Genomic DNA, 25,218 nt, shown 5'->3' on the forward strand with positions numbered 1-25,218 from the left:
ACACTCCCCACCCTTCCTATGGCATTCGATCTTGGTGCTCCTGAAACCCCGCACTGCTGTCGTCCCTCACGCAGGGCTCCCCGAGCTCCCTTCTCTCTCACTGCTCTGTCTACTCTTCATCCTTCTCCCCTGGGAGGAAAGGGGTGGTCCACAACTGTCCAACCCTATCCCCTCAGCTTAACCACGTGGAGGTCACACTCAACTTGCCATCACCTTCTCTGTGCCTTTATCCAGCCTGTTCCCTCGCCCAGAACATCATCCCTCTTCCCAGCCCTTATCTCTCCATGTCCATGTCCTCTTTGTCCTAGTTCAAATACCTCTTTGTGAATCTTCCATATCTGATTTCCTTCAAGGCAGAAATAAACTCCCCCTTTCTTCTAAACTCGTATCTTTAGCCTCTCTCGAAGGCAGAATTTTCTGGTTTATATATTGTTATCCATTGAAATATGTATGTGTGTCACTGTTGGCTCTTAGCTCCTTGAGGACGAGAATGTCATTTATCTTTGCTCCTCGCACAGTTAAGAATATTTAAAAGGAAATCCAGATCAAGTGGTTCTTCGGGGCGTGGGTGTTTTCATTGTTGCTGGTGGTGTCTGTCTGTCTGTCTCCCTCCCTTCCTCTCTCTCTCTGCCTGTCTCTGCGTTTTGGTACAGACACACTCTTTATAAAGGGAAGAAATGAGGTAGATTTTTTCCCCAAAGTGCCTTTTCTTAGAAAGGAAAACAAACGTCCCTCGTCTTTAAAACTACCTCCAAGACTTTTCCCTTCCAATGACTGGAAGGGAAAAATCTCGGTGTACATCTAGGGTCTGGACGTACACCTGGATTCAGGGCGGCAGAACTTTCAGGTCTGAAGCCCGCTGACCTCGGGGTCCGCCCCAGCCTTTCACGCAGGCCCAGCCCCCCGGGGGTGGAGCCTCTCCTCCCCCGCCCCCTCGCAGCGGGTCCTTGATAAACCCGGAGCCCGGCCCGGGCGTCCTCCCTGTGCCCCCGGGAGGAGGGCGGCCCGCAGCGCGTGCGACGCTCGCCATGGCGGCGCCGTCGCGACTCCTGATACGCGGGGGGCGCGTGGTCAACGACGACTCCTCGCAGGTGGCCGACGTGCTGGTGGAGGACGGCGTGGTGCGGGCGCTGGGGCGCGACCTGCTGCCGCCCGGGGACGCGCCGGCCGGGCTGCGGGTCCTAGACGCCGCCGGCAAGCTGGTCTTGCCCGGCGGCATCGACACGCACACGCACATGCAGTTCCCCTTCATGGGCTCGCGGTCCGTGGACGACTTCTACCAGGGCACCAAGGTACACGCCTCGCTGCGCCCTGCACGCCGGGACGCCCGCCGAGCCCTCGGCCGCCTCTGAGGCTGCGCCCCCGGGGCCTGGCTGGGCGGGCTCGCGCCGCGCGGGGGTTTGAGGGGGCGTGAGCGAGCCGCGGAGGGTCAAGGCGCCCACGCTGAGCTTCCTTCTTCTAGGTGGCCCTCCTCGGTGGCATCAGCCAAAGCCGCCCCCTTCTCTCTTTGGGTAATTGGCAGGTTTATGGCAGCCTATTCCCGCACCCTCGTTTCTCTGCACCCCTCCCCCAGAACCTCTCTTTTTCACTGGGTGTTCTGTGGAAGTCCACAAGGCCTCCATAAAATCGATAGACTCTTTTAAGTCAACACTCCCAGCCGTTTGTCCCCATCATCCATCCCCAGCCCAAACCGAGTGAAAAATCCACTCACCTAGAAGTTACTGGCGTCACTCACACGTTGGCAGTGCGCGGAGGGTGATAGTGAAGAGCCCACGCGTCCACAGTCTTTGCCTCCACCCCCCAGCCGAAAAAGTACGACGTGGACAAGGGTTTCCAAGAGAACTGTTGCAGAAATGGTCTCCCAGCACTCACACTTGACCTGTCCCCACCACTTCTCCGACGTGCTTGCCCCAGGGACATTAAACACAGACCCTGATTCTTGCTGTTTGAGCACCTGCATCTTTACTGATGGTGTAGGAGGATCAGATCACAGGTCCCCAGGTGAGGGAGGCTTGGGTTTCTCTAGACACAAAGGCTTGGAGGCTCAGTCTATGAACAGAACCTTAAACGGATCTTCAGAGCTCCCGAAACCAAAGGAGATGCACAGGGCAGCCTTACAGGAACATAAAGTTAAAACTGCCCGCAGCACTTTGGCTGGAGCCAAACCTACACCCTCCTTGAGGCTTGCGTTTGGGGATGTGGTGGGAGAAACGGCTCCTTGCAAAGTGGAAGTATCGATATCCTTAAGGTCTAAGCTGTCACTCACGGATGCGCGGGTTTTTCCTGGTGGGCCACGCCCTGGTGTGTGTGAAACAGATCGGTCTGTTTAGTGCAGGTACAGGCTGCAAACACTTTCAGAGCAGTTTTGAGGATATATCCGTTACCCAACCGATTTCTAACAGTTTCACTCTCCCTACACCTCTCTCCCTCCACGTTCCCCAGTCCTCTAGGATAGACCAGAATGTTTCACACAAAAAAGAACCATCTGACCCAGAGAGAGGGGTCTGGGGCAGGCTGCTGGCGCCAATATTTGCAAAGCGTCCTCCTAGTTACTAATTATCAACCTTTACCATCAGGACAATGGTCAAAGTCGTTTGTAGGAAGGATTGTTATCTGTTGTGAAGAGTATTCATTTTTCTCTCTTGCTAAAACGTGAAATTTGCTAAATTTCAATGAATTTATGTCGACATTTAAAATACGTTTTTTTAGATATCCAAGCTATACACGATTATAGACAATTGGAAAAAAATAATAAGAAAGTAGAAAGAGGAAAAGTATTACCCATAATTCCCACTCAGTGACAACCAGTGTTTCGGTGTATTGTCTTTATGGTTTTCATGTGCTTTATTTTACATAATTGAGGTTGTATTGTGCATGTGTGTATGAATGTGTGTACCTGTATTATAAAAGTTTTGTAACCTGTTGTATTCAGTTATAGTACATGCACTTTCTGTTATCACAGACTCGTCATTCACTAAGTGCATTGCTGATGGCAGGGGACCTGCTGCTGTGGCTGACCATCAGTCAGCAGGCCCACTAGCATTATTCCCCCTCATTATTTCCCTTTCTCTGATCAGGGTTCTAGATCAGAAACAGCCAAGAAGCGGGGTTAGAGTGTTGCCAGGGCAGGACATTCCTTCTCATTCTCAAGCTTATCTGTGCGTGCCCCAAGACCCTGGGAGGGGTTCTTAGTTTTCTATCTGTTCTCGGCCATTCTGGGATTCCAGTGTGGAGAGATTTACGATTCCATACTTAGAAGGCAGGCTTTTGTAGCGTATTATGTATAGTCTGTTCTCACCATCTGAAAGAACTTACCAGTTGATTCTCTAGGCGTTTCTGTACTTAAAGGTTGTCAAAACATTAAAGGAAAACATGTTTTTCATGAGCTTAGGATCACAAGCAGAAAATGATATGGTCCGAGATAAGGTCAAAGATTTAGCAAAGACTAAATTCACGTGGAACATGAAACAGTACTCACAAAAGGGCAAAGTTGCAAAAGTCTACTGCAGAATTGGTTGGTTGAATCCCAGGACATCCCCATGCCACAAACAGATGAGGCTCCCTAAAATGGAACCAGCCAGGTAAATACAGATAGACATGAGCGTTAAAGTATTGGCCTGAGTTCTGAAAGAAGGGCATTGTGGAGTTCTTTTGTCCTCTTTTCTAGAGTCTTCACGATAATTCCCAAGGCAATGTTGATGGAGTTTCTGGTTTGGGGAAACAGGGACACAGAAGTCTTTTGTAAATGCTCCTCATAAGATGAAAAGCATCTTATGAATACTGTTAAGTAACATCTACTTTATCAAGTCCGTGCTATGTACTAGACACTGTGCTAAGCTGTGCATTGTCTTCCAACAATCCCAGGTGCCATTGTCTACTCTTTGCAGTTGAAGAAACTGAAACTTAAGTCACTTGCCCAAGGTCGCACACCTGGTAAGTGGCAGAGTGGCTCTTCAAATTCAGGACTGCCTGCCATCCCTAGAGCTCTTACCTACTAGGTTCTCTTCCTTTCCGAAATGATGATTGAAAAAAAGTCTAATGTTTAGATTCGTCAGAATGGCAGTAGGTAGATGAAAAAGCTGTGAATGTAAGGTGTGTGTTACTGTGAGATGTCTTTTGTCAAAGACAGAGCAAAGTCATCTTTCAGAAATACACTAGCCCTTCTTTACCTTCCCAACACTGTAGGCAGTTAAGTTTGTCAAAATAAATACACATCTCACCGTGTGGGTGTGTGAGACATTTATACATGCATTTATAGCCACATCATCCCTAAGGCTACAGAAATGATTACCTTAAGTACGGAAAGCTATGAAGTAAGAACGATATATCATGCTTTCAGGAGATGGGCCCCAAAAGGTTAGACCAACAGCTGTGTGCTTCCTGCAAGCATAATGCTAACCATTTATAATATCTGACAAACACAAGGGATACTATTTGTGGTGTTCTATGTATTGATCACTAGATTGTGATGGACCCCAGTTTTAAAAATGAAATATAGTTCAACCAAAGGTTACATATTTTGGAAATCTAATTCATGTCAGAGGTAGGTTTAAAGCTTATAATTGATTTATTAATTACAGGTAAAAGCTTTCCATCTGATGTAAGTAATGGAAATAGCATTCTGCTTTAAAGAAATCATATTTCATTTTGTTGGTCTAGACTAGATGTACAGTGGTCTTCCAGTAATTCCGTATCCATCGTGAAAGACAATGGGATTTTTTTATTCAAATGGGTATTGAAAATGAGATAAACTTGAAGGAAATATGACTTTGCTTTTACTACATCCTGTGATAAGAGAATGAATTAAAAGAACTTGGCCAGTCTTCAAATATATGTATTTGTATTCAGACATAGATACAGCTTGGAGTGGGTGGACTCACATTAAAAACCTGACAGCATCAGTAGCTGGCAAAAGGATCTTTTTTTTTTTTTTTAATTGAGAAAATGCAGAACACTTTTTTTGTGAAGGACAAAAAGTCCTCAAAATTATCAAGAGAGAAGATTATACTTTGCTCTGGAACATTTTGGTAAAATGCCATGGAGGTGATTACTTACAATAAGTCAGTGGAAGGTATATGATTAAGCACATATTTATGGCTGTATTTATAGAGCTTCCTCACCTGGTAGAAGAGCTGTGATTCAGAGAGCTTGGTTACAAACCAAATCCCTTTTTCCGTTTCTTGCTGGAGCTCCAGGATGGTTTTCAGAAGCTGTGCTTGCTGACTGCATGACCTTGGGCAAGTCACTTCCTCTACTGGTATTGTCAGCATTTCCATATCTGTAAAACAAGGCAATAGTTAGAACATCTCGGATTAAATTTTTTTTTAAGTAATGAAAAATACATATATTTATCATTCAGGAAAATGCTGGAGCATTATATTCACTTATCATACATAGTTGAATGAAGACACTGCTTTTTTTTTTTAAAAAAAAGGAAAATACAGAAGAGTATAAAGAAAAATAATATCTAAATCATCTATAATTTCAACATTTTGCTTTTTACATTTTCCTTTCAGATTTTTCTTTTTGGGAGCACGTATAAACATTTTTCCTTCTACTAAATGGTGCATACACTTTGGAATCAGCCTTGTTCGTTAAACCTTTCACCCACGGCCTTCACTGCTGTCAGAGAACGTGATTTCTGTGGCCTGTTGACTTCTCCGAGGCTGAGTCCCAGATCTTTCTCTCTGGTCTTGTATCTCTTCCGCGTCAGGCTTCCATTTCTGCCCATCTGACAATGAATGTCCCACAGGCGCCTCAAACTTCAGGTGCCCAAGTTTATCCTTCTCTTCAAGTGCTCGACCCATTTTTCATCCTCTGTTTCCCCAACTGTTAACAACTCCACTCCCATCTTGTTCGTGTTGGACATTTTGGTGGCTTCCAGCTTTTTTGGCTTGTGCATAACAATGTTGTGACGTAATTTATCACTCAGATTCCTCATGATTGACGTAGAAATCACCTCTCAGGGTGCAATGCCTGGGCCAGTGAGTGTTCGATCCATCCTAAAGGAGTCTAACGCATACATCCAGATTGCCCTTCAATTTATGCCCCCCTCCCAGCAATACATCCTAATTCCCATCTCACTGCGTCCTAGCTAATTGTGGATATTTACTTTTTAAAAATCTATGCAAATTTAGTAGGAAAAACATAGAATTTCTTAATGTTTTTAAACAAGCATTTCTTTAATTGCTTGTAAGGCTGAGCTTTGAACATTCTTGTGTTAATAAGTTCCATGTTCCAGCTGTAAGAGTGTATAATTCTGTGATTTCCTTCAGTGGCTATTTACTGATTACAAAGTTACTCTTTGCACTAATCAGAGGAAGAAAATAAAACCATCTCAAAGATTAATTTGAAACCACTTGATACTAAATAGGGCTTTGGCCCTGTTGAAGGTAGTGTGTGTTAGGAATCCTTTCACTGAATTTTACAGAATCTGGGACTTGCCTTCTTTCAGTTTTCATACTTGAGTTTTGCATGCTTTCCACTTCCACTGCTTGTTTTCTCCCTCACTTATCTGGACTGCATGCCTTCAGTGTCTGACAGAGGTGGTCAGGATTCAAGGTTTCCTTGACGTTGCTGTCGGGAAAGAAAAATTTTTCCTCTAACCTCTTATGTTTAGTTTTTGGGGGCCCACAAATTAAACTGACAAAAGACAGATTCACAAGAGAAAAGACAGATTTTTAAAATTCATGTACATTCAGTGCAAGTTCACAGAAAAATGTGCTTCAAGGAGGCGGTTAGAATTGGGGACTTCTATATCACCTTAACAAGGGAAGGGGAGGGGAAGAAGGGCACCTATGGAAAAACAAATGACTTTTAGGAAAGACCAGTGGGTTCTTAGGGGAATAGCTGGAGATACGATAGTTCATGACGAGGTCTATTTAGGTGCAGTGCAGGCTTCTAGTCTCAGGTGGTAAGAGTCATCTTCCTGGAGAGGCATTTATGACAATTCAGTTCTTTTGAAAAGCTCTGCTTTTAGGCAGGTAAGGGAGTTCAGGAAAAAAAGCCTATTCTCAAATGCCTGCAGCTCAAAATGATTTTTATGCCACAGTGGCACATTCTGGACCTTGTCACTGCCGTCTAATATGGAATAACCTTAAGCCAAGGAATTTTCAAGTTGATAGTTACGTTCCATGAATTCAGTCAACAAATCGTTCTTGGAAACCCACTGCGTGCCAGGCATTATGGTTGGGGTTATAGAGATGCAAACTGTGGTCTTTGCTCGCAATGGCAGACAGACTGGAGGTATATGGGGTTCTAATTTATCTTGGCTTTAATAATAAATTATATACAGTGGACTTTTGGACTTGTAGACTTAACTTGGACAATTTGTGACTATTTTTGAGTAAACAGGTTTTGACCTGGCGTTTTCCCTTGTGCTTGGTCACCATTCCTAATTGCTGGCATCGCTGGGCTGCATTTCCAATAAGTGAGCCTCTGCCACTCCCCAGAGCCTTCTCCTCAACACCGTCTTGTGCTTTTATTCAGATGTCACGTAACAGTTGAGGGAGGACACTGCAATTTTTCTGTTATGTTTCATTGCATCTAATAGAGGAATTTCACGTTATAGTGATAGTCATGAGTTCCTGAGCCCTGAGGATCTGTTCACACGTAAAAGCTTAAAATAAAACAAACCATAGTCTTTTCTTAAAAACAGGAAATTATTGGAGGCATAGATGTAGAAATAGACTGTAATTCTGTTTTGTTAAAAGTCCTGGTTAACGCTGATTAGGTAATGGGCTTGGGACAAAACTGAGCGTCCAGCTTTCAAGTGTGCTCAGAGTCTACATTCTACAGTAACATTTTCATAGAAGGATTTTAGAAACCACACAGCCAGATGAAAGTTCCCTAGACCATGCCAGTGTGCAGCCACGGTTAAGAGTCACTGGACTAGGTAGAGAGGGGACAGGGAGAGAAGAGTATGGGTGACTCGTCTCTCTGAGGTGGAAAGGAACTCAGATCGTGCAGGGCTTTATGGGCTGTGTAATAATTGTTTTCTTCATCCTGAGAGCAGAGGGAAGTCAATAACAGCTTGGAAGTGGCCCAGACTAGCTGGTCTAGTCTAGTCAGAAGATGAGGGTGGCACAGGGCAACGGAGGTGCAGATGCAGGAAGTATGGAGACTCATGGAGTATGTAGGGGAGGGGATAGGTTGCTGATGGATTGGATTTGGGGATGTAGGGAAGGGAACAGGTAGACGTCAAGGGTGCCTCTTGAGTCTGTGGTTTGCACAGTGGGATGGGTGACGGTGTGATTAATGTTTCACATTTGGGGCGGCAAGGAGTGTGGAGAGGCACTGTGGAGGACATCTTTACAAAGCTGGATATGCTTCTAGAGTTGGAACGTAAACTGGGATCATGAAGTTTGTTTTCATAAGTCTTAGTGACTATGAGAAATCTGAAAATTCAGCCACTTGTTTTTCTCCCTAAGGCTCAAATGTACTGCTGGATTTCTTTTTGTTTTATTTGGGTCGAGCAGGTCCTCTGATAAATTTTAGTGAAACAAAGTTACTTGTTTGTTCTAGGATGAGCTTAGAAATGAAAATTCAGTGACACCATAAAAGGAAAGAAAATCTTTGGGATGCTTTCAATAATGATTTACAACCTAATACAGTCTTAAGTAAAATCTTGTGTTCTGTCATATTATGACCCCACTTTTGGTTAAGAGTTTATCCCAATTTATGTTCTATCACGTTTCCACCCTAGACAGCACATTTTCCTCTCAAGAGAAGGTTTTAGATAGATTGGAAGATTTTCAAGGGAGAACAGCCAAAGTAATTAGGAGCCGAAAGAACTGATTTATGAGCCAAGATTAGAAAAGGCAAACGCATTTTGTTTGGCTGACTGACAAATAAAGGAGAAGTCAGTCAGCAATAAATACAAAGGAAACAATTAGGTTTTGTATAAGAATATGAAAGAAATTTTCACCCTTTACTGGTTCCCCCTCCCGTAAACTCTCTTCATTCTTCAGACGTTGACCCTGGTGAACATTTTGTGAAGTGGATCTAGAAGCATCTGATGTTACAAGCAATTCAATGAATACTGAAAATATCCAAGGTGGGCTAGGAATGAGATGTTCGGATGAGTTGGTTTGCTGGGTAAAGTTAGTTATCCCACGGCTAACAAGTGTGTGAAGGCCAAGAAGCACTAATATGGGCCTTTCCTTGTAATAACTCTTTTAGGGGCGCATTATTTCAATGGCAGTTGTCGCAGTGATGAACATCACGTGAGCTTAATACAGTTGTGTCTCATTTGTGAATTTACAATTTATAATTTGATGGGACTTGTTTTGTCTTGGTATGGCTTTGGGTTTCCTAAATGCTTGATTCATTTTACCAACTTATGCCTTTCTCCAAGTAATGATTCACTGATGACCCGGGGCAACAGGCTGGAAGTCAGATCACACTAAGTGGAAGATTGGATAAGGGGGAATGGCCTGCCTAGGGTTGAGGCCCAGAGTAGGCTGAATGTAAGAGCTCCTGCTCAAAGCTGTGTCCTCCTCCATGTTCCCAGTGAGAATTCACCAGCTGTGTGACCCTGGAGAGTCATTTGACCTCTCTGAGCCTCAGTATCCTCAACTGTAAAATAAGAAAAGCAATTTTACCTCTCAGGACCATAGCAAGGCTTCATTCAATGAGCTAATGTGTGTAAGATGCTTAACCCAGGACCGGGCGTTTGAACAAGCTCTTCTTTCAAGAGGCAGATACTTCCCGGGAGGGGCAGGTCTCCTTCACAAACCTCCTGGTGTCCCCTCTAAGTGGGATTACAGAACTGCAGCTCTGGCACGTGGCTCCCCGGATCCAGTGGAAAGAAGGGAACATTTCAGACCTTGAAGTAATAGTCAGGGGTTTGAGATAATTTTGGGCAGCCAAGGGACCCTGGGTAACCAGAGAGAACCGAAGAGGCAGGAGGAAGAAAGAGGTTCAAAGGAGACTGGGGCACTGACAGTGCCCGACCACTGTTTGCCAGGTCCCAGGGTAGCAGCCAGGATCCCTGCGGCAGGTGGATGGATAAAGCCCCAGGGGTTTGGAAAAAGACAGGTTCCGTTATCAATCCACTGCCTAGGATTGGCCCAGGCTGTCCTGTCCCAGGCACTATAGTTTTTCTAGATCTGTTCCCGTTTTGGGGTGAGAAGAAGGAGGAAATTAGGGAGGAGAAACAGAACGAGAAGAAACCAAAGAAGACGAGTGGCTGCTCCTTTTCTGTTCATTAGAGAGACAGAGCAGCTGGGATAAATCCTTATTTATGGGCTTTTAAATGATAGCCCCAGGAATTTCAATTTGCTGTAGTTAAAAAAAAAAGTGGCCATTTGACCGTCACATCTTCAGTCTCATAGGAGGCCCATTGAAGTTGAGCTGCTTAGTTTATATGGCATATACATGCATACCTGGATTTGTATCACATATATGTAAAATCTTTATTTTTTCTTCTTTTGAAAGTTAGGCTTTGTTATAGAAAATGTAGCAACTATTGAAGAGAAAATGTAACTAGAGGAAAATTAAAAGGATCCGTAGTCACTCCACCCAGACACAGCCAGTGGCTCAGACCTGTTTTGTTTTCTTGCTAAGGGTTGGTATGTTCTGGAGCATGTCGCCGTGGCTTCTCTCTCTCCGGTTATTTCCCCTGACCTTGGGACCCCTCTGGCATCCTCTGCAAGGTGACTGCCACGTCCTTCTCCTGCGTTTGAGTGTTCGTCAGCATCAGGGCTGCGTTTCTCTGTCTGTAAACACACAGAGTGGACATGTGCCCGAGCACCTCATGCTCAGGGTGTCCACAGAATTCATGCTCCCTCCAAAGACCAGATCGGCTGCCCTCCTCTGGCCCCTCGTCTGCCACCTCTCAGTCACTGCAGTCAAAATCAGCTCCTAGACTCCCGTCACCCCCTTAGACAGCCAGCCACTGCCTTGCCTTCTTCTGGGAACCATTGCTTCACACATCCCAGTCATCTGTTTTTAAAGTACAGTTGGTGTACGGTAGTACGTTGGTTTCAGGTGTACAGCACAGTGAGTCAGTGTTTTTGCAGATTATACTCCATTATAGGCTATTACAAGATAATGGGTATAATTCCCTGGGCTGTACAGTGTATCCTTGTTGCTTATCTGTTCTATACATAGTTGTTTGTATCTCTTAATCCCATACTTCTAATTTGTCCCTCCCCATCTTCCTTCTCTCCTTTGATAACCACAAGTTTGTGTTCTCTACCTGTGAGTCTGTTTCTCTTTTGCGTGTACATTCTGCCCTTTACCACTCTTCTGCTGATGCTTCCTCACGGACCCTTTTCTCAGAGTTTCCCCCCTGCTGTCAACTGTTACTGAAAGCACTGGCTCTGGAGCCCAATGACCTGGGTCCAGTCTTGCCTTTGTTGTTCTCTAGCTGTGAGAGGTGGGGAGTTACTTCACGGTGCTGTTCTCAGTTTCCTCAACTCTAAAAAGGAGTTAACAGTGCGACCTGCTGCAGAGCTCATGAGATGGTGAAAGCACTTAGAACATCAGTATAGTTCCTGGCACATAATAAGCGCTCACTACAAGTTAGATACTATTACCCTTATTGGCAACTGCACATTTATGTCCTAATGCTAATTCAAATCCCAGCTTCCTCTGAATTCCCAGGAGTCTTTTCCTCTTCTAGGGAGCTTATCAATTTTAACTTCCCTTTAGCAATTCCTATATCACATTTACTATGGAAGTGTACTTGCTACCTATTAATACCATCTGATTATTTTATTATAGTTGTTTGTGCCTGTTTCTGTCTCCCCCTCTAGATGGTCTGATTATTTGTGTGTGTCTGATTATTAGTGTGTCACATGGTGGAGTGACCAGGTGAACCACTGGGGGGTCCAGTTTCTTCCATTTAGTCCCTTAGTCCTTGCTCTGTACAAGATCAAGAAATGGGCAGATCAAGAAATGGGCAGTGTCAAAACACAAGGAACTGGTGATGTTGGTTGCTTCCTGGAAGTCAGAATTGGAGGGAAGACTTTTCATTGCATTGTGTGTAACAGCCCACTCACTCCCTGTAATGGCTTACTTGGGTAGACAGTTTTTTGGTAATAATTTTATTAAGATGTAATTGATATACAATACCAGTTAGCCATTTAGAGTGTACAGTTTAACGTTCTTTCGTATGTTCACAGAGCTGTGCAACCATCACCACAATCAATTTTGGAACATTTTTATCTCCCCAGAAAGAAGCCCATACCCTTTAGATAGCACCCCAACTTTCCCCAAGCCCCCTGGCTCCAGGCAACCACTATTCTACTTACTGTCTCTATGGATTTATCTCTTCTGGACATTTCATATAAACGGAATCATATGATATGTGATCTTTTGTGACTGGATTCTTTCACTTAGCATCATGTTTTCAAGGTTCATCCAAGTTGTAGCAAGTGCATCAGAACCTCATTCCTTTGTATGGCCAAATAGTACTCCATTGTATGAATATACCACGTTTTGTTTATCCATTCGTCAGTAGATGGGCATTTGGGTTGTTGCCACTTTTTGATTATTATGGATAATGCTGCTCTGAATATTTGTGTACAAGTTTTTGTGTGGACATGTTTTCATTTCTTTTGAGTATATACTTAGGAGTGGAATTGATGGGTCATATGGTAACTCTATGAGGAACTGCCAAACTATTTTCCACAGTGGCTGCATCATTTTATTTATATTTCTACCAGCACTGTATTTAGTTTCCCCACATCCTGCATGTGATAGACATTTAATATGGAAAGAATTGCTCTTTAAGCTTGATTTTCTAGTTCAGTAGACACTAAAAAAGTACTTTCTTCCGACACTTTAATTAACAGCACTCTTAGCAAAATGCCCTTCAGCCTCAAGGGGTACCTGTGAGAAGACATTTTAGAAGGGGGAAAGTGAGAAGGTTAATCTGCATTCAAATAAAAATATAGAGCCTAAGGAATTTTTTCTGGAATTGTCATTATACCAATAGGGATTTCTTAAGAAATGCAAATATGTATTGTTTTGCCATGCATAAGGCAATTGTTATCTAAAGATAAGGTACAGGATCCTGTATAAATAGTGAGATTTTTGAGAGCAAAAAGAGTTGGAGTGGGACCAAGTGACTTAAGGAAAAATAAAAATCCATTGCAGTAAGCAAGAACAAGGAGATAGAATGGAGCTAATGTAGCAGCTGGGACCTTGGGAGCACTCCGCATGTCTGGGGGGCCGTGAGTCGGGGGGAGGGTGACAGGGGTGCAGACCTGGGAGGGAAGCTGGTGGCACTCCCTTCTTTGTTGTAACATGACCATGTTTCTGGTGGTGAGATGAGTCAATGTACGAAAAGCGGGGAAATGCCTGATTCTAGAGCAGTGGTGCAAAGGCTCATCACTCCTTGTGGGCTGAAGCCTATGAAGCACTTACCATGAGTCAGACACTGTATTAAGCACTTTATATGCGTCACGCCAATTCAATCCTCCCAACAACCCTATGGTTCAGGTACAATTACTGTCCTCACTTTACAGGTTAGGAATCAAAGGCACACAGAGGTTAAGAAATTGCTGTCTACACTCGCATGTTCATTGCAGGATTATTCACAATAGTCTAGATATAGATAAGTTAACGTGTCCATCTGTGAATGAGTGGATAAAGGAAATATGGTGTATGTCTACACTGGAATATTATCCAGAAAGAGGGAAGTCCTGCCATTTGTGACAAAGTGGATGGACCTTGAGGACATTGTGCTAAGTGAAGTAAGTCAGACAGAGAAACACAGATATTATATGATCTCACTTATATGTGGAATCTAAAAAAGCCAGACTCAGAGAAACCAAGAGTAGAATGGTGGTTGCCAGGGGCTGGGGCGCATGGGGGGAATGGGGAGCTGTTGATCAAAGGACACAGCCTTCCAATTATAAGATGAATAAGTTCTGGGGATCAAATGTGCAGAATGTACAGAACAATACTGTACAAGGAAAGAAGGAAGGAACGAATTAAGGAAGGAAGGGAAGGAGGAAGGAGGGAAGGAAGGGAGGAAGGAGGGAAGGAAGCGGTTAAGGAATTGCTCAGAGTACCATAGCTGACAAGTGCTGAATCTGAGCTGTGCCCTGGAACCAATAAGCCTCTTTGGTCGGCGCCCTTAACCAGTGCACTACTATATCCCTGCCTATGTTTTTTTTTTTTTTCACCTACATTGTCTGAACACAGCAGTTAAAAACACATTTAACCATCTTTTAATCTTAGTTTAAATGAAATCAAAGTCAGTAATTAGTCAATGCTTTAATAACTTAATAGTTTTTAATCCAGTTGTAATGTAACATAGTGTAATATGCCAGGGGAAATAGAAGCTTCGAGGCAGATCGTGCAATTCCTTGTAGATCATGTTAAAAAGATTCCATGCTATTCCAGGGGCAGTGAGAAGCATTCAGTTTTAAGTCTTGGAGTCAAGGGGTCACGTCTGTGCTTTGGAATTTCCCCCTAATTGCAAAAGGGGTTTGCATTGGAGGAAGTAAGAGCAAAACTGGGGCCATAAAGATCAAGCTGAGGGGTGACATTAAGACCAGAGCATTGGAGATGGATTAGAGGGGACAGTTGAGAATTAAGGAAAGATTAAGGAGTCACCAGTTGGTTGTGGGGAATGAGGGTCAGGTGGGAATCACGTGAGTCTCCCAGGATTCTGTGTGGAACACAGTGTAGTTAGAGATACAGTTCACCAAGATTGATTCTAATGAAGTGGATTGTACAATGATGTTTTCTTGAGAAGAAAAATGTTTGAATCTTCTCCGTTTTTCCATTTTGGTTTTACTTTACAGCCTTCACTATGTTCTTTGGTCAAAGCCGTTTTCATTTCATCAGACGTGTCATTCATTTTGCAGAAGCAATTCCAGCTCTTTTAATACTTCAGACTTTAATTTATGGAACATCTATTCATGTCTCTCTAGATCTTTTAAACAGGCAGCATCTTTGTGCAATTTCCCGGACCCATCAAGTTTGCCCAAGTGCTTGCGAATGCCTGTTGTTCAAGGGGATAAATGACTCAGCTAGAAAACTGATGGCTAACCTGTTGAAACTCTTTTGTGATTGCAGGCTGCCCTGGCAGGCGGCACCACCATGATCATTGATTTTGCCATTCCTCACAAAGGCCACTCCCTCATCGAGGCCTTCGAGACCTGGCGAAGCTGGGCTGATCCCAAAGTCTGCTGTGACTACAGCCTTCATGTGGCGGTGACATGGTGGAGTGAGCAGGTGAACCACTGGGGATCCAGTTTCTTCCATTTAGTCCTTTAGTCCTTGTTCTGTGCAAAGGTCAAGGAACAGGCCATGTCAAAACGTAAGAAACTGGTGATGTTGGTGGCTTCCTGGAAGTCAGAGTTGGAGGGAAGACTTTTCACTGCATACTCTTTTGTACTGTTTGAATTTTAAATCATGTGAGGTATTATCAACTTAGAAAACTAAAAAAAAATTTAAGGCGTATGAAAGTGGTAGGATAAATCCCTTATACTCATTCACAAAAGACTTTCCTAATATTTAATTCATGAATTGTAAATACTTTAAATGTAATTTTTTTTTAAGTACTGGACTTCTCAACTTAACAATACAGGACACTTTTAAGCAGTGTTTTCCCAGAGATCGAAACTTTAGTTACAAATGTTTTTAATATCTGGGAAAAAACCAAGGAAGGGACAGACTGGGAATGTGTTCAAGGCCTTCTCCTAGCTGTGCACTAACCTGGTGCTCTGCTAACATCAACACCTGGTCAAAGCATTTCAAAACAGCTTACACAACCTTCCGTATCTGCTAATGATTTAGGTCATGGCAGAAATGATAACATGATTCAGACAGAAAAGACAGTTTTGAGAGATGTTAAAATGTTTATTTTTTTTCCCGTGAAAACATGTATGTGTACTTTGGAAGGAACTTTGACTTGTGGTTTAAATCAATAACATGTTTTTCCACATTGAACTTAATTCAGAACTCGTTTTGCCAGAAAGGGCTCATGGGATGGCTTTATTTGAAGTTACCATGTAACTTATGTCCCTCCTTCCTCCCAAAATTTGGACTGTAGACACCAAGTTAATATAAAACAAGTAATCAGTCTTTAACAGATAGTTCAGCAAACGTAATAGCAAGGTTTATAGTCCAGAGAAAAAGTTAATTTTTCCCCAGAAACGCCATTCTAAATGAGGCATCTGATCTCTTTCGTGCTTTTAGGGTCTTCCTACCTTCCTACCTTCCTTCTTCCCTCCCTCCCTCCCGTCCTTCCTCTCTATCTCCCTTCCTCCTTTCCCTTCTCCCTTCCTCCTTTCCTCCCTCTCTTGTTTTATAAGATAGAGCAAAGGTGAAGATGTTTGCCCTTACCAGTGTTCCTCACACTTTAATATGCAAATGATTACCTGGTGAATATTGTTAAAACACAGATTATGTTCAGTAAGTGTATTCGTTTGCTAGGGCTGCTGCAACAAAGAACTACAAACTGGGTGGCTGAAACAGCAGAAGTGTACTGTCTCACAGTTCCGGAGGCTAAAAGTCTGAGATCAAGGTGTTGGCAGTGTTGATTCCTTCCGAGGGCTGTAAGGAAGAATCTCTTTCATGCCTCTCACCAGCTTCTGGTGGTTTCCTGACAATCTCTGGTATTCTTTGATTTGAAGGAGCATCACCTGAATTTCTGCCATCATCTTTACATGATGTTCTCTGTGTGTGTGTGTGTGTGTGTGTGTGTGTGTGTGTGTCTGTGTCTGTGTCTAAATTTCCCCTTTTAACAAAGACACCAATCTTACTGGATTATGGTCCACCCTGCTGACCTCATCTTAATTACATCTGCAATGCCCCTATTTCCAAATGTTGACCTGAAACAAACAGACTGCTGGGTATTTCTCCAGCAAAGATGGGTTTATTTGGAATCAGCAGAGAATTGCAGTTCAGGGTCTGCAAGCTTGGCGAGCCACGTGCAAGTCCCCGCAGGGCAAGGGAAGGAGCAGGCTTTCCTCGAGGGGGTAAGGAAGCTGGGGGGGGGGGGGGCTGTAGTAAACAAAGAGTCCGTGACGTTTCATTGGCTGAGTCCTTGCCAAGAAAGGAGTCTTTTTTTTTTTCCCTGTGTTGACATGCAGTTGTGAGAGCTCCCCCTTCTGGTCTCCCGACATCCGCTTAATTGAGGTTTCTATTTATTAATTTTTTACACAAGCGAGGTCACATTTGGTACTGGGGGTTAGGACTTCAACATATGAATCTGGGGGGGACACAGTCAACCCATCACAGTAGGTCTGGGGCAGGGCCTGAGGTTCTGCATTTCTAACAAGCTCCCAGGTGATGCTGATGGTGCGAGAGCGATACAGTCTAGTGAGACTTACCCGTGGATACGGATGTGGATGGCAGGGATGTTTAACGAGGCCACCTTCAGAAAGGCTCTTCTACTCAGGGAGTAATAGGTATTTCATCTGAGCAATGCAGATCATAACTCCCTTTGGGAACCCCATCGCGTGAATATTCCAACAACGTTTAAAGCAATTTTTTTCTGACTATAAAAGTAATAGACTCATGGTAGAAAATATGAACTTATAAAGAAGCTTAAAAAAATGAGGCACACTATCGCAAGTCCTGCCCTTGCTGTCGTCGCTTAATGGATCTTGGAACCCATTCCATCATTTCAGTGATGCCATTCTCAGCATTTTGGTGTTTGCCGTTCCTTTTCATGCATTTATTCATCCAACAAAAAGTTACTGAGTGGCCACTATGGACCAGGCACTATTCTAGGATATAGCAATGGACAAACTGTACAAAGGCCCTGCTCTTACGGGGTGGAAATTCTAGAGGAGGAGGCAGGCCATCAACAGATAACTATATTATATGCCAGGTGATAAAGCGCTATGGAGGAAAGTAAGGAAAATTAGTAAAGGAATAAATAGTGGTGGAAGTGAGTAACTTAACATGTGATATTGTCATTTTTAAAACTTTGCTGATTCAGTAGGGAAAAATTGCGTTGTTTTATTTTGTACTTTTTTTTTAATAAATTTATTTGTTTATTTATGGTTGCGTTGGGTCTTTGTTGCTACACGCGGGCTTTCTCTACTTCTGGTGAGCGGGGGCTACTCTTCATTGCTGTGTGTGGGCTTCTCATTGCAGTGGCTTCTCCCGTTGTGGAGCACAGACTCTAGGCACGTGGGCTTCGGTAGTTGTGGCTCGCAGGCTCAGTAGTTGTGGCTCGTGGGCTCTAGAGCACAGGCTCAGCAGTTGTGGCGCACGGGCTTAGTTGCTCCGTGGCATGTGGGATCTTCCCGGATCGAACCCATGTCCCCCGCATTGGCAGGTGGATTCCTAACCACTGTGCCACCAGGGAAGTCCCTATTTTATACTTTTTAATCAGTAGGAAAGTTAACGTTTTTTCCATGTTTATTAGTCATTTGTATTTACTGTTTGAACTGTAACATTTTTTTACCTAGAATGTTAGGGTTTTTCTTATCAAGTAGAAAAAGCAATAACTCTTTTTAAATTTTTTATTAACTAAGAGCTATAATCCTGTCTGTTATATATTTTTATGTTTTGTCATATATTTCTGTTTTATATTTTATGTTATATATATGTATGTGTGTGTGTGGTTTTTTTTTTTAACATGTAGAAATTCAAGCAATTTTATTTGATCGTCTTCTGACTTTTCCTTTGAAGTTTTTAGTCTTTGTTGAGACTAGAATTGGACCTGCAAGGGCAATTACTAAGCTAGTTTTGATCTTAACTTGTCCCTTACCGTTGGTGTGATGTTGCGATTTATAATAAGAAATGCATATCTGGTCTCCGTCCCTATTTCTGGCACAGAGCTCCTAAAACCCTTGGAATTTCCTAAGTGATGACAGCAACAAAGGTGTCTTTTATTATGGTAAAGAGGTGATTTTTAGACCCCACCTAAAGATGGGGACTGATTGCCCCAGGAGCCAACTGTATTATTAGAGGGTTGAAAATTTCAGTCCCACCCAGATGACCTGGAGGGGAGGGGAGAGGGGCTGGAGGCTGGATCAGTCGCCAGTGGCCAATGCTTTAATCAGTCATGACTGTGTAATTGAGCCTCCGCCACAACCTAAAAGGATAGGATTTGGAGAGCTTCCAGGATGCTGGGCAATTGGAGATTTGGGGAGAGTGGCGCTCTCAGAGAGGGCATTCAAGCCCCATGCCCTTTCCCCATTCCTTGCCCTAGGACATACCTCTTCCATCCAGATGTTCATCTATATCCTTTATCGTATCCTTTTATCATAAGCTGGTGATCCAGTAAGTAAAATGTTTCTCTGAGTTCTGTGAACCGCTTTAGCAAATTAATTGAATCCGAGGAGGGGGTTGTGGGAAGCTCTCACTTATAGCCAGTTGGTCAGAAGTGCAGGTGACAACCTGGACACCCCATAGCACTGAACCCTTAACTTGCGGAACACAGTGCAGTCTACCTGGTGCAGGTAGATAGTGTGAAAATTGAGTTTAATTGTGGGATACTCCCCAGCTGGTGTCTGGAGAGCCGCTTGGTGAGGGTGGGGAACCTCCCCACCTCCACACATCGGAATCGGTGATCAGAACCTTTTAGTTGGCAACCCAGAAGGCTCCTGAGGCTTCTGACAGGTCCAGAGTCACTCAACTCCCAGGAGCTGCCAGTGGCTCAGTCTGCATCTTCCACTACCTGCATCTCTGAACTCATCCTGTAGGTTTCAGATTTGACCCCAAACCCTTACTTCACATTAGCTCTGATTCTTTCTAGAGACAAAATTGCCTCTGTTGCTGCCAGTGGCTTCGTTTTCATGTTCTAGAATAATTTCTTCTCATCAGGAGATAGATGCTGAGAATTTCATAAAGTTTAACAGTGAAGTATTTGGGGGAAATACTATTAACTGTTTCATGACTTAAAGTATTGTAGGGACTTACTTCCCTGGTGGTCCAATGGCTAAGACTCTGCACTCCCAATGCAGGGAGCCTGGGTTCGATCCCTGGTCAGGGAACTAGATCCCACATGCCGCAACTAAAGATCCCGCCTGCCGCAACTAAGACCCAGAGCAGCCAAAATAAATAAATAATGTTTAAAAATAAAAGTATCGTAACAACAGCAATTCATCAGATGAAATGAGGTCTAACCTAGGGGAAAGATCAAGACCTTCATTACATTTTTCTGGAGTCCAACTGATGTCCTTATTTTACTTCACTTTCTTCTGAATGCAAGAATTTGGAGAATGCTGATATTATCTTTAAATTAAAGAGTGACATTCTGCTGTGGGTTTTGTGCCCTTTTAGGTTAAAGAAGAAATGAAAATCCTTACCCAGGATAAAGGTGTGAACTCCTTCAAGGTGTTTATGGCCTATAGAGATCTGTACATGCTGAGAGATGTGGAGCTGTACAAGGTCTTCTCCTGGTGCAAGGAAATTGGAGCCATTGCTGAAGTTCATGCAGAAAATGGAGACCTAATTGCAGAGGTAAGTAACTGCCTTCCTAGCTTCCACAGAAATGAAAATGGCCATAACTTAAGGTGAGGACGACTGGCCCCAGGTAGGTAAATTCCTTTAATGGATTGGAAGAAAGGAAATTCAGAAACTGATTTTATGTGGCTTGGAAACACTTGACTTGAATTACTTGCTGTCCGGCTCTGAGTTTTTTGCAGGTGGCATATGTATTGGAATGAGGAGTTCCCTTTTTCAGATCAGTTTTTAGATCTCAGACAAGGTTTATTCTAAAAACACAAATATTTTTCTTTGTGTCCCCAGCATTTTTTTTTTTTTTTTAGGTAGCTCAAGCTGCTGGTTCAAAATGCCAAAGTGTGGACATCGGTGAAATCTGATGACTAAAGCAGTGCATTAGGTAGCTGTTTAAAGCCCCATTCTTTTCAGAAACTGGGTATTAAAATGTGCTGCGGAGGAATCTAGATGATATTTCTCATGTTAATTCTGTTATTAATGCCCAAAGGGTACACCATCTGCAAGATTTAAAGAGCTGTCTCTTACCCTTTATATTAGCTGATCTTTCTGTCTCCCTGGGCTCAGTTCCCATTAAAGTCAGTGAGATGGAGGCCCCGTGGCCAGGATGGGGGGTGGGCGGTGGGCAGGGGGGTTGATAAGAGGAAAACGTGAGCTGTAAGCTCAAACACACCAGGTTTAAACTGGACTCTTCCGCCTCCTAGCTGTGTGACACCAGGTGAGTCATTTTGACACTCTGAGTCTTGACTTCTGGACTTTTTTGTAAGGAAGGAATAACCCTTTTGGAGAGAGGAAATACTGGTCTAATATCACTCCGTGGATCGGGGAAGAAGGCAATGAAGAGAATGAATCAGTAAAACATAGAACTAACTACGTAATCGCATGAGTCGCTTCATCAAGGATATAATATGGGGGACTAGAATACTTTGTTTTATTATATTTTGTTCTGAACCAATAAAAAGTCTTAAATATGGACACTACTTTTCAAAGACTGTGATTAGAACAGACCTCATATCTTTGTCACCTTTTCAATCAAAATAATTTGATTGTGAAATGTGTATATGAAAAATTAACATATGCTTTGAGAGTAGTAGATTATTTTTACCCAAAACACACACAGTCTACGCACACATTCACACACACCTATACCTAATAGATCTAAAATAAAAGCCTGGCAGTGCATTCGTTTCACAACAAAATTGTAGGAGTTGTCATTAGTAAACCTTTCTCACCGGTGTGTATGTTCCTGCTGCCTTTTTTAGGGAGCAAAGAAGATGTTGGCTTTGGGGATAACGGGTCCTGAGGGCCATGAGCTGGGCCGCCCAGAAGCGGTGGAGGCAGAAGCCACGCTGAGAGCCATCACCATAGCCGGCGCCGTGAACTGCCCTCTGTGCGTCGTGCACGTGATGAGCAAGTCCGCAGCAAGGGTGATAGCAGATGCCAGGAGGGATGGTAATTCCTGAACTGTAGCCTCGCTTACAACTAGTACTGTTAGCTAAAGTGTAAGGTAAAATAATGCCAACCTCTGCTTTTGCTTATCAGAAAGTTGCCCATGAATTCCCACAACTTTTCTTTCTTTTTTATTTTGAATTTTATTTTTTTATACAGAAGGTTCCTATTATGTTTTATACATATTGGTGTATATATGTCAATCCCAATCCCAACGTTTCTTCCTCCCTTTTTATTAGCATCCTTTCTGTGTTCTCGCAGCCTTACACGTCTGTCTGTTTCTGCCCTCTTCAGCCGCAAGCCCCGCCCTTCACACCACTAACTGCCAACTCTCCAGTGAACTTTATAGAAGCTTCCCTGGCTTTTAGGCACCTCCACTAGCCCTTCCAGTACCTGAATCAGGGTCAGGCAGGGCACACAGTAGGTGCTCCACAAATTCCTTTTGAATCGAATTGATTCATCTCACAGCAACTTGATTGTTGGCGCGATTGAAGCAATTATCCAAATAGTGTTTTTATGACAATTATTATAAAATTTTTAAAGCAAAGTTATGTTTACTCCAAATTGCTTAATTGCCTCACTTCGATAGTGTAATTTTATGTGTAAACAGTCATCTTAAAAGAAGGAGAAAATCTCCTATTTTTGATAAGAATTGAACATGGAAATAATTTTATTCATTAGCCTGTACTGGGAAAGGAAGAATGAAAGACAAATAAGGTGTGTTTTAGGCAATAGTTTAGACCCTCCTGGGATGTGGTAGTCGTTTCTATCTCTCACTTTTAGGAACCCGGATAATCAGAAGTAGTTGTGTAAATCATCCTGGCTGTTTGTTTTTTTAACCTGAAACTGGCTGCATTTTTATAACATCGATCTTAAAAACTATGAAAATAGATTTGGCATGTCTATAATTGACACTAAAATAATTTTTTTCAAAATTGCTTCTTGTTGCTTGAGTTTCAATAAGGATTTTGTGCAAGCTAAATGCATTTTTAAATGTAATATATCAGTATCATGTATTGAGTCACCTCAGTTTCACACAGGAGTTAATAAGGTCTTACTACCAGCCATTTCTGGTTGCTTTTTTTCCCCACATATAGTATAATTTCAGTATAAAAGAGCACACCACTTCAAAAAGAATCTGTACTTCAATTTTAAGTTATAGCTTCAGGTTTTGCCACCAGATGGCGCTGTTGCTAGCTCTGTGAAATTGGTTTTCTCTATTTGCTTTGCAAGTGGTGTACCGTGTCCCATAGCCTGTCAGTCAGGTCCGTAACGTCAGAATATGGTTTAACAAACAGCAAAATCAGCAGAAATGGTCAATCTTAACCCACCAGCAATCTGTGATTTTGCCAGTTCTGTCAGGAAACAGTTTCTCGATTTGAGTATTTATTTTGCATTGGGATAGAATTCCATTAGCAGCGGAGTAAGTCTAGGGAAAGTTTTAGAATGTAAATCGTAGGCAGAAAACTATTAAAATTAAATATGAATATTTTAATTTTATTTTAAATTATTTTTAAATATAATTTTATATTTTGAATATGGAAAACACTTACCTGGCCCAAAAGTCAAAGTGATATATTAAAAGATATATTCTCAAAAAAAATAAATAAATAAAAAAAAGATATATTCTCAGAGATATCTTGCTTCCTTCCCTAGCTTCTTCATCACATACCCATAAGTAATTATTTTTATTAATTTATTTCTGGCCTACCCTGTAGTGTTTCTCTTTATGAAAAAGGAACATATGTATATTCTTATTTCTCTTTCTTTCCTACTTGAAAGGTAAAATCCATAGTGTGCTGTATCTTGTTTTTTCCTACTTGAAAATATGTGCTAAAGGTCAGCTCATATTAGGTATAGAGAGCTTCCTCATTCTTGTTTACAGGTGCAGAGGATGCCACTGTATTTGTTCAACTAGTCTCTAATTATGGACATTTGGGTCGTTTCCAGTCTTTAGCTGTTACAAATAAAACCACAGTGATGTCCTTTGCCTATGCTATTTCATATTTGTGGAAGGTGTATTAGTCTCCTATTACTGCTGTAACAAATTACAGCAAACCTAATGGCTTAAAGCAACACAAATTTATTATCTTACAGCTCTGGAGGTCGGAAGTCTGCAGTCGGTCACACTGGGCTGAAACCAAGGTGTTAGCAGAGCTGTGTTCCTTCTGGAGGCTCTAGGGGGTATGCCCTTCCTTGCCTTCTCTAGCTTCTAGAGACCACCTACATTCCTTGCTTCCTGTCTCCCTTCCTCCATTTTCACAGCCAGCAATGGTGGATGGAGAACATTGCATTATCCTGATCTCTCTTCTACTTTAAGGGTCCTTGGATGACACTGAACCCACCTAATTAATTCAGGATAATCTCCCTATCTCAAGATCCTTAATTTACTCACATCGGTGAAGTCCCTTCTGCCAAGTAGGGTTAACATATTCACAGGTTATGGGGACATCTTTGGGGTGCCATTATTCTGTCTCCCACAAAAGTGTAGCCTCAGGGAAGAGTCCTAGAAATGAGAACCTGGAAATGGTTCAAAGGGCACGTGCATATCTACTTTTTGGACGTTGCTAAACCCCTTTGCAAAGGGGTTGTAAACATGAAATACTTAAAACGTCAGCCCAGATGCTCTAGTTGAGTCAGATTTACCGTAATAACACTTGTGAAAATACTCTAATGTGCAATCGTCAGAGGCAGCAGAGGTCCAGAATAAATTAGCACGAGAGATTGTTCCATCGCTGGCATGTGACCTCTCACAGGTGGTCAAGCAGTGTCAGTCCATTCACATGGTGACTGCATCAGCTAATCCAAGGGCAGGTCCACGGGGAGTACAGAGTGACAAGAGCTGGTGGACACACTGAGCTTTTACAGAAGATTACTCTGTATGCATTTATTTTTTTATTTTTATTTTTTTAAAGTTATTTTTTAAATTTATTATTTATTTATTTATTTAGGCTGCATTGGGTCTTCGCTGCGGTGCGCAGGCTTCTCATTGTGGTGGCTTCTCATTGTGGCGCACGGGCTCTAGGCACAGGGGCTTCAGTAGTTGCAGCATGCTGGCTCAGCAGCTGTGGCATGCAGGCCCTAGAGAGTGTGGGCTTCAGTAGTTGTGGCTCGTGGGCTCTAGAGCACAGGCTCAATAGTTGTGGCACACAGGCTTAGTTGCTCCGTGGCATGTGGGATCTTCCCGGACCAGGGATCGAACCTGTGTCCCCTGCATTGGCAGGTGGATTCTTAACCATTGCACCACCAAGGAAGTCCCATGTACGCATTTATTATCTAATGTAATTTCTGAACATAAAAGAGCAAGATACATCGATTCATTGTTATCTTGTTTAAAGAAGAAAAAATTCAGCCTTATAGATTTGTAATATGAACATCTGTAAATAC

The 25,218-nt window shown here is 42.8% G+C and overlaps 1 protein-coding gene across 2 annotated transcripts in view; it reads left to right on the top strand.

The window, feature by feature from the left end:
* Positions 1 to 995: 995 nt before the first annotated feature.
* The window catches only part of DPYS (dihydropyrimidinase), an 88,752-nt gene continuing 64,529 nt past the window's right edge, over positions 996 to 25,218 (top strand). For both annotated transcript variants that reach the window (XM_067711507.1, XM_067711508.1), the window contains exons 1-4: positions 996 to 1,292; positions 15,037 to 15,195; positions 20,206 to 20,385; positions 21,645 to 21,834. In XM_067711507.1, the coding sequence (XP_067567608.1) occupies positions 1,029 to 1,292; positions 15,037 to 15,195; positions 20,206 to 20,385; positions 21,645 to 21,834 (793 nt within the window). In that variant the 5' untranslated portion in view covers positions 996 to 1,028. The remainder of the gene's footprint in view (positions 1,293 to 15,036; positions 15,196 to 20,205; positions 20,386 to 21,644; positions 21,835 to 25,218) is intronic.

This window comes from Pseudorca crassidens, chromosome 17 (assembly GCF_039906515.1).
Source record: "Pseudorca crassidens isolate mPseCra1 chromosome 17, mPseCra1.hap1, whole genome shotgun sequence".
Taxonomy (NCBI): Eukaryota; Metazoa; Chordata; class Mammalia; order Artiodactyla; family Delphinidae; genus Pseudorca; species Pseudorca crassidens.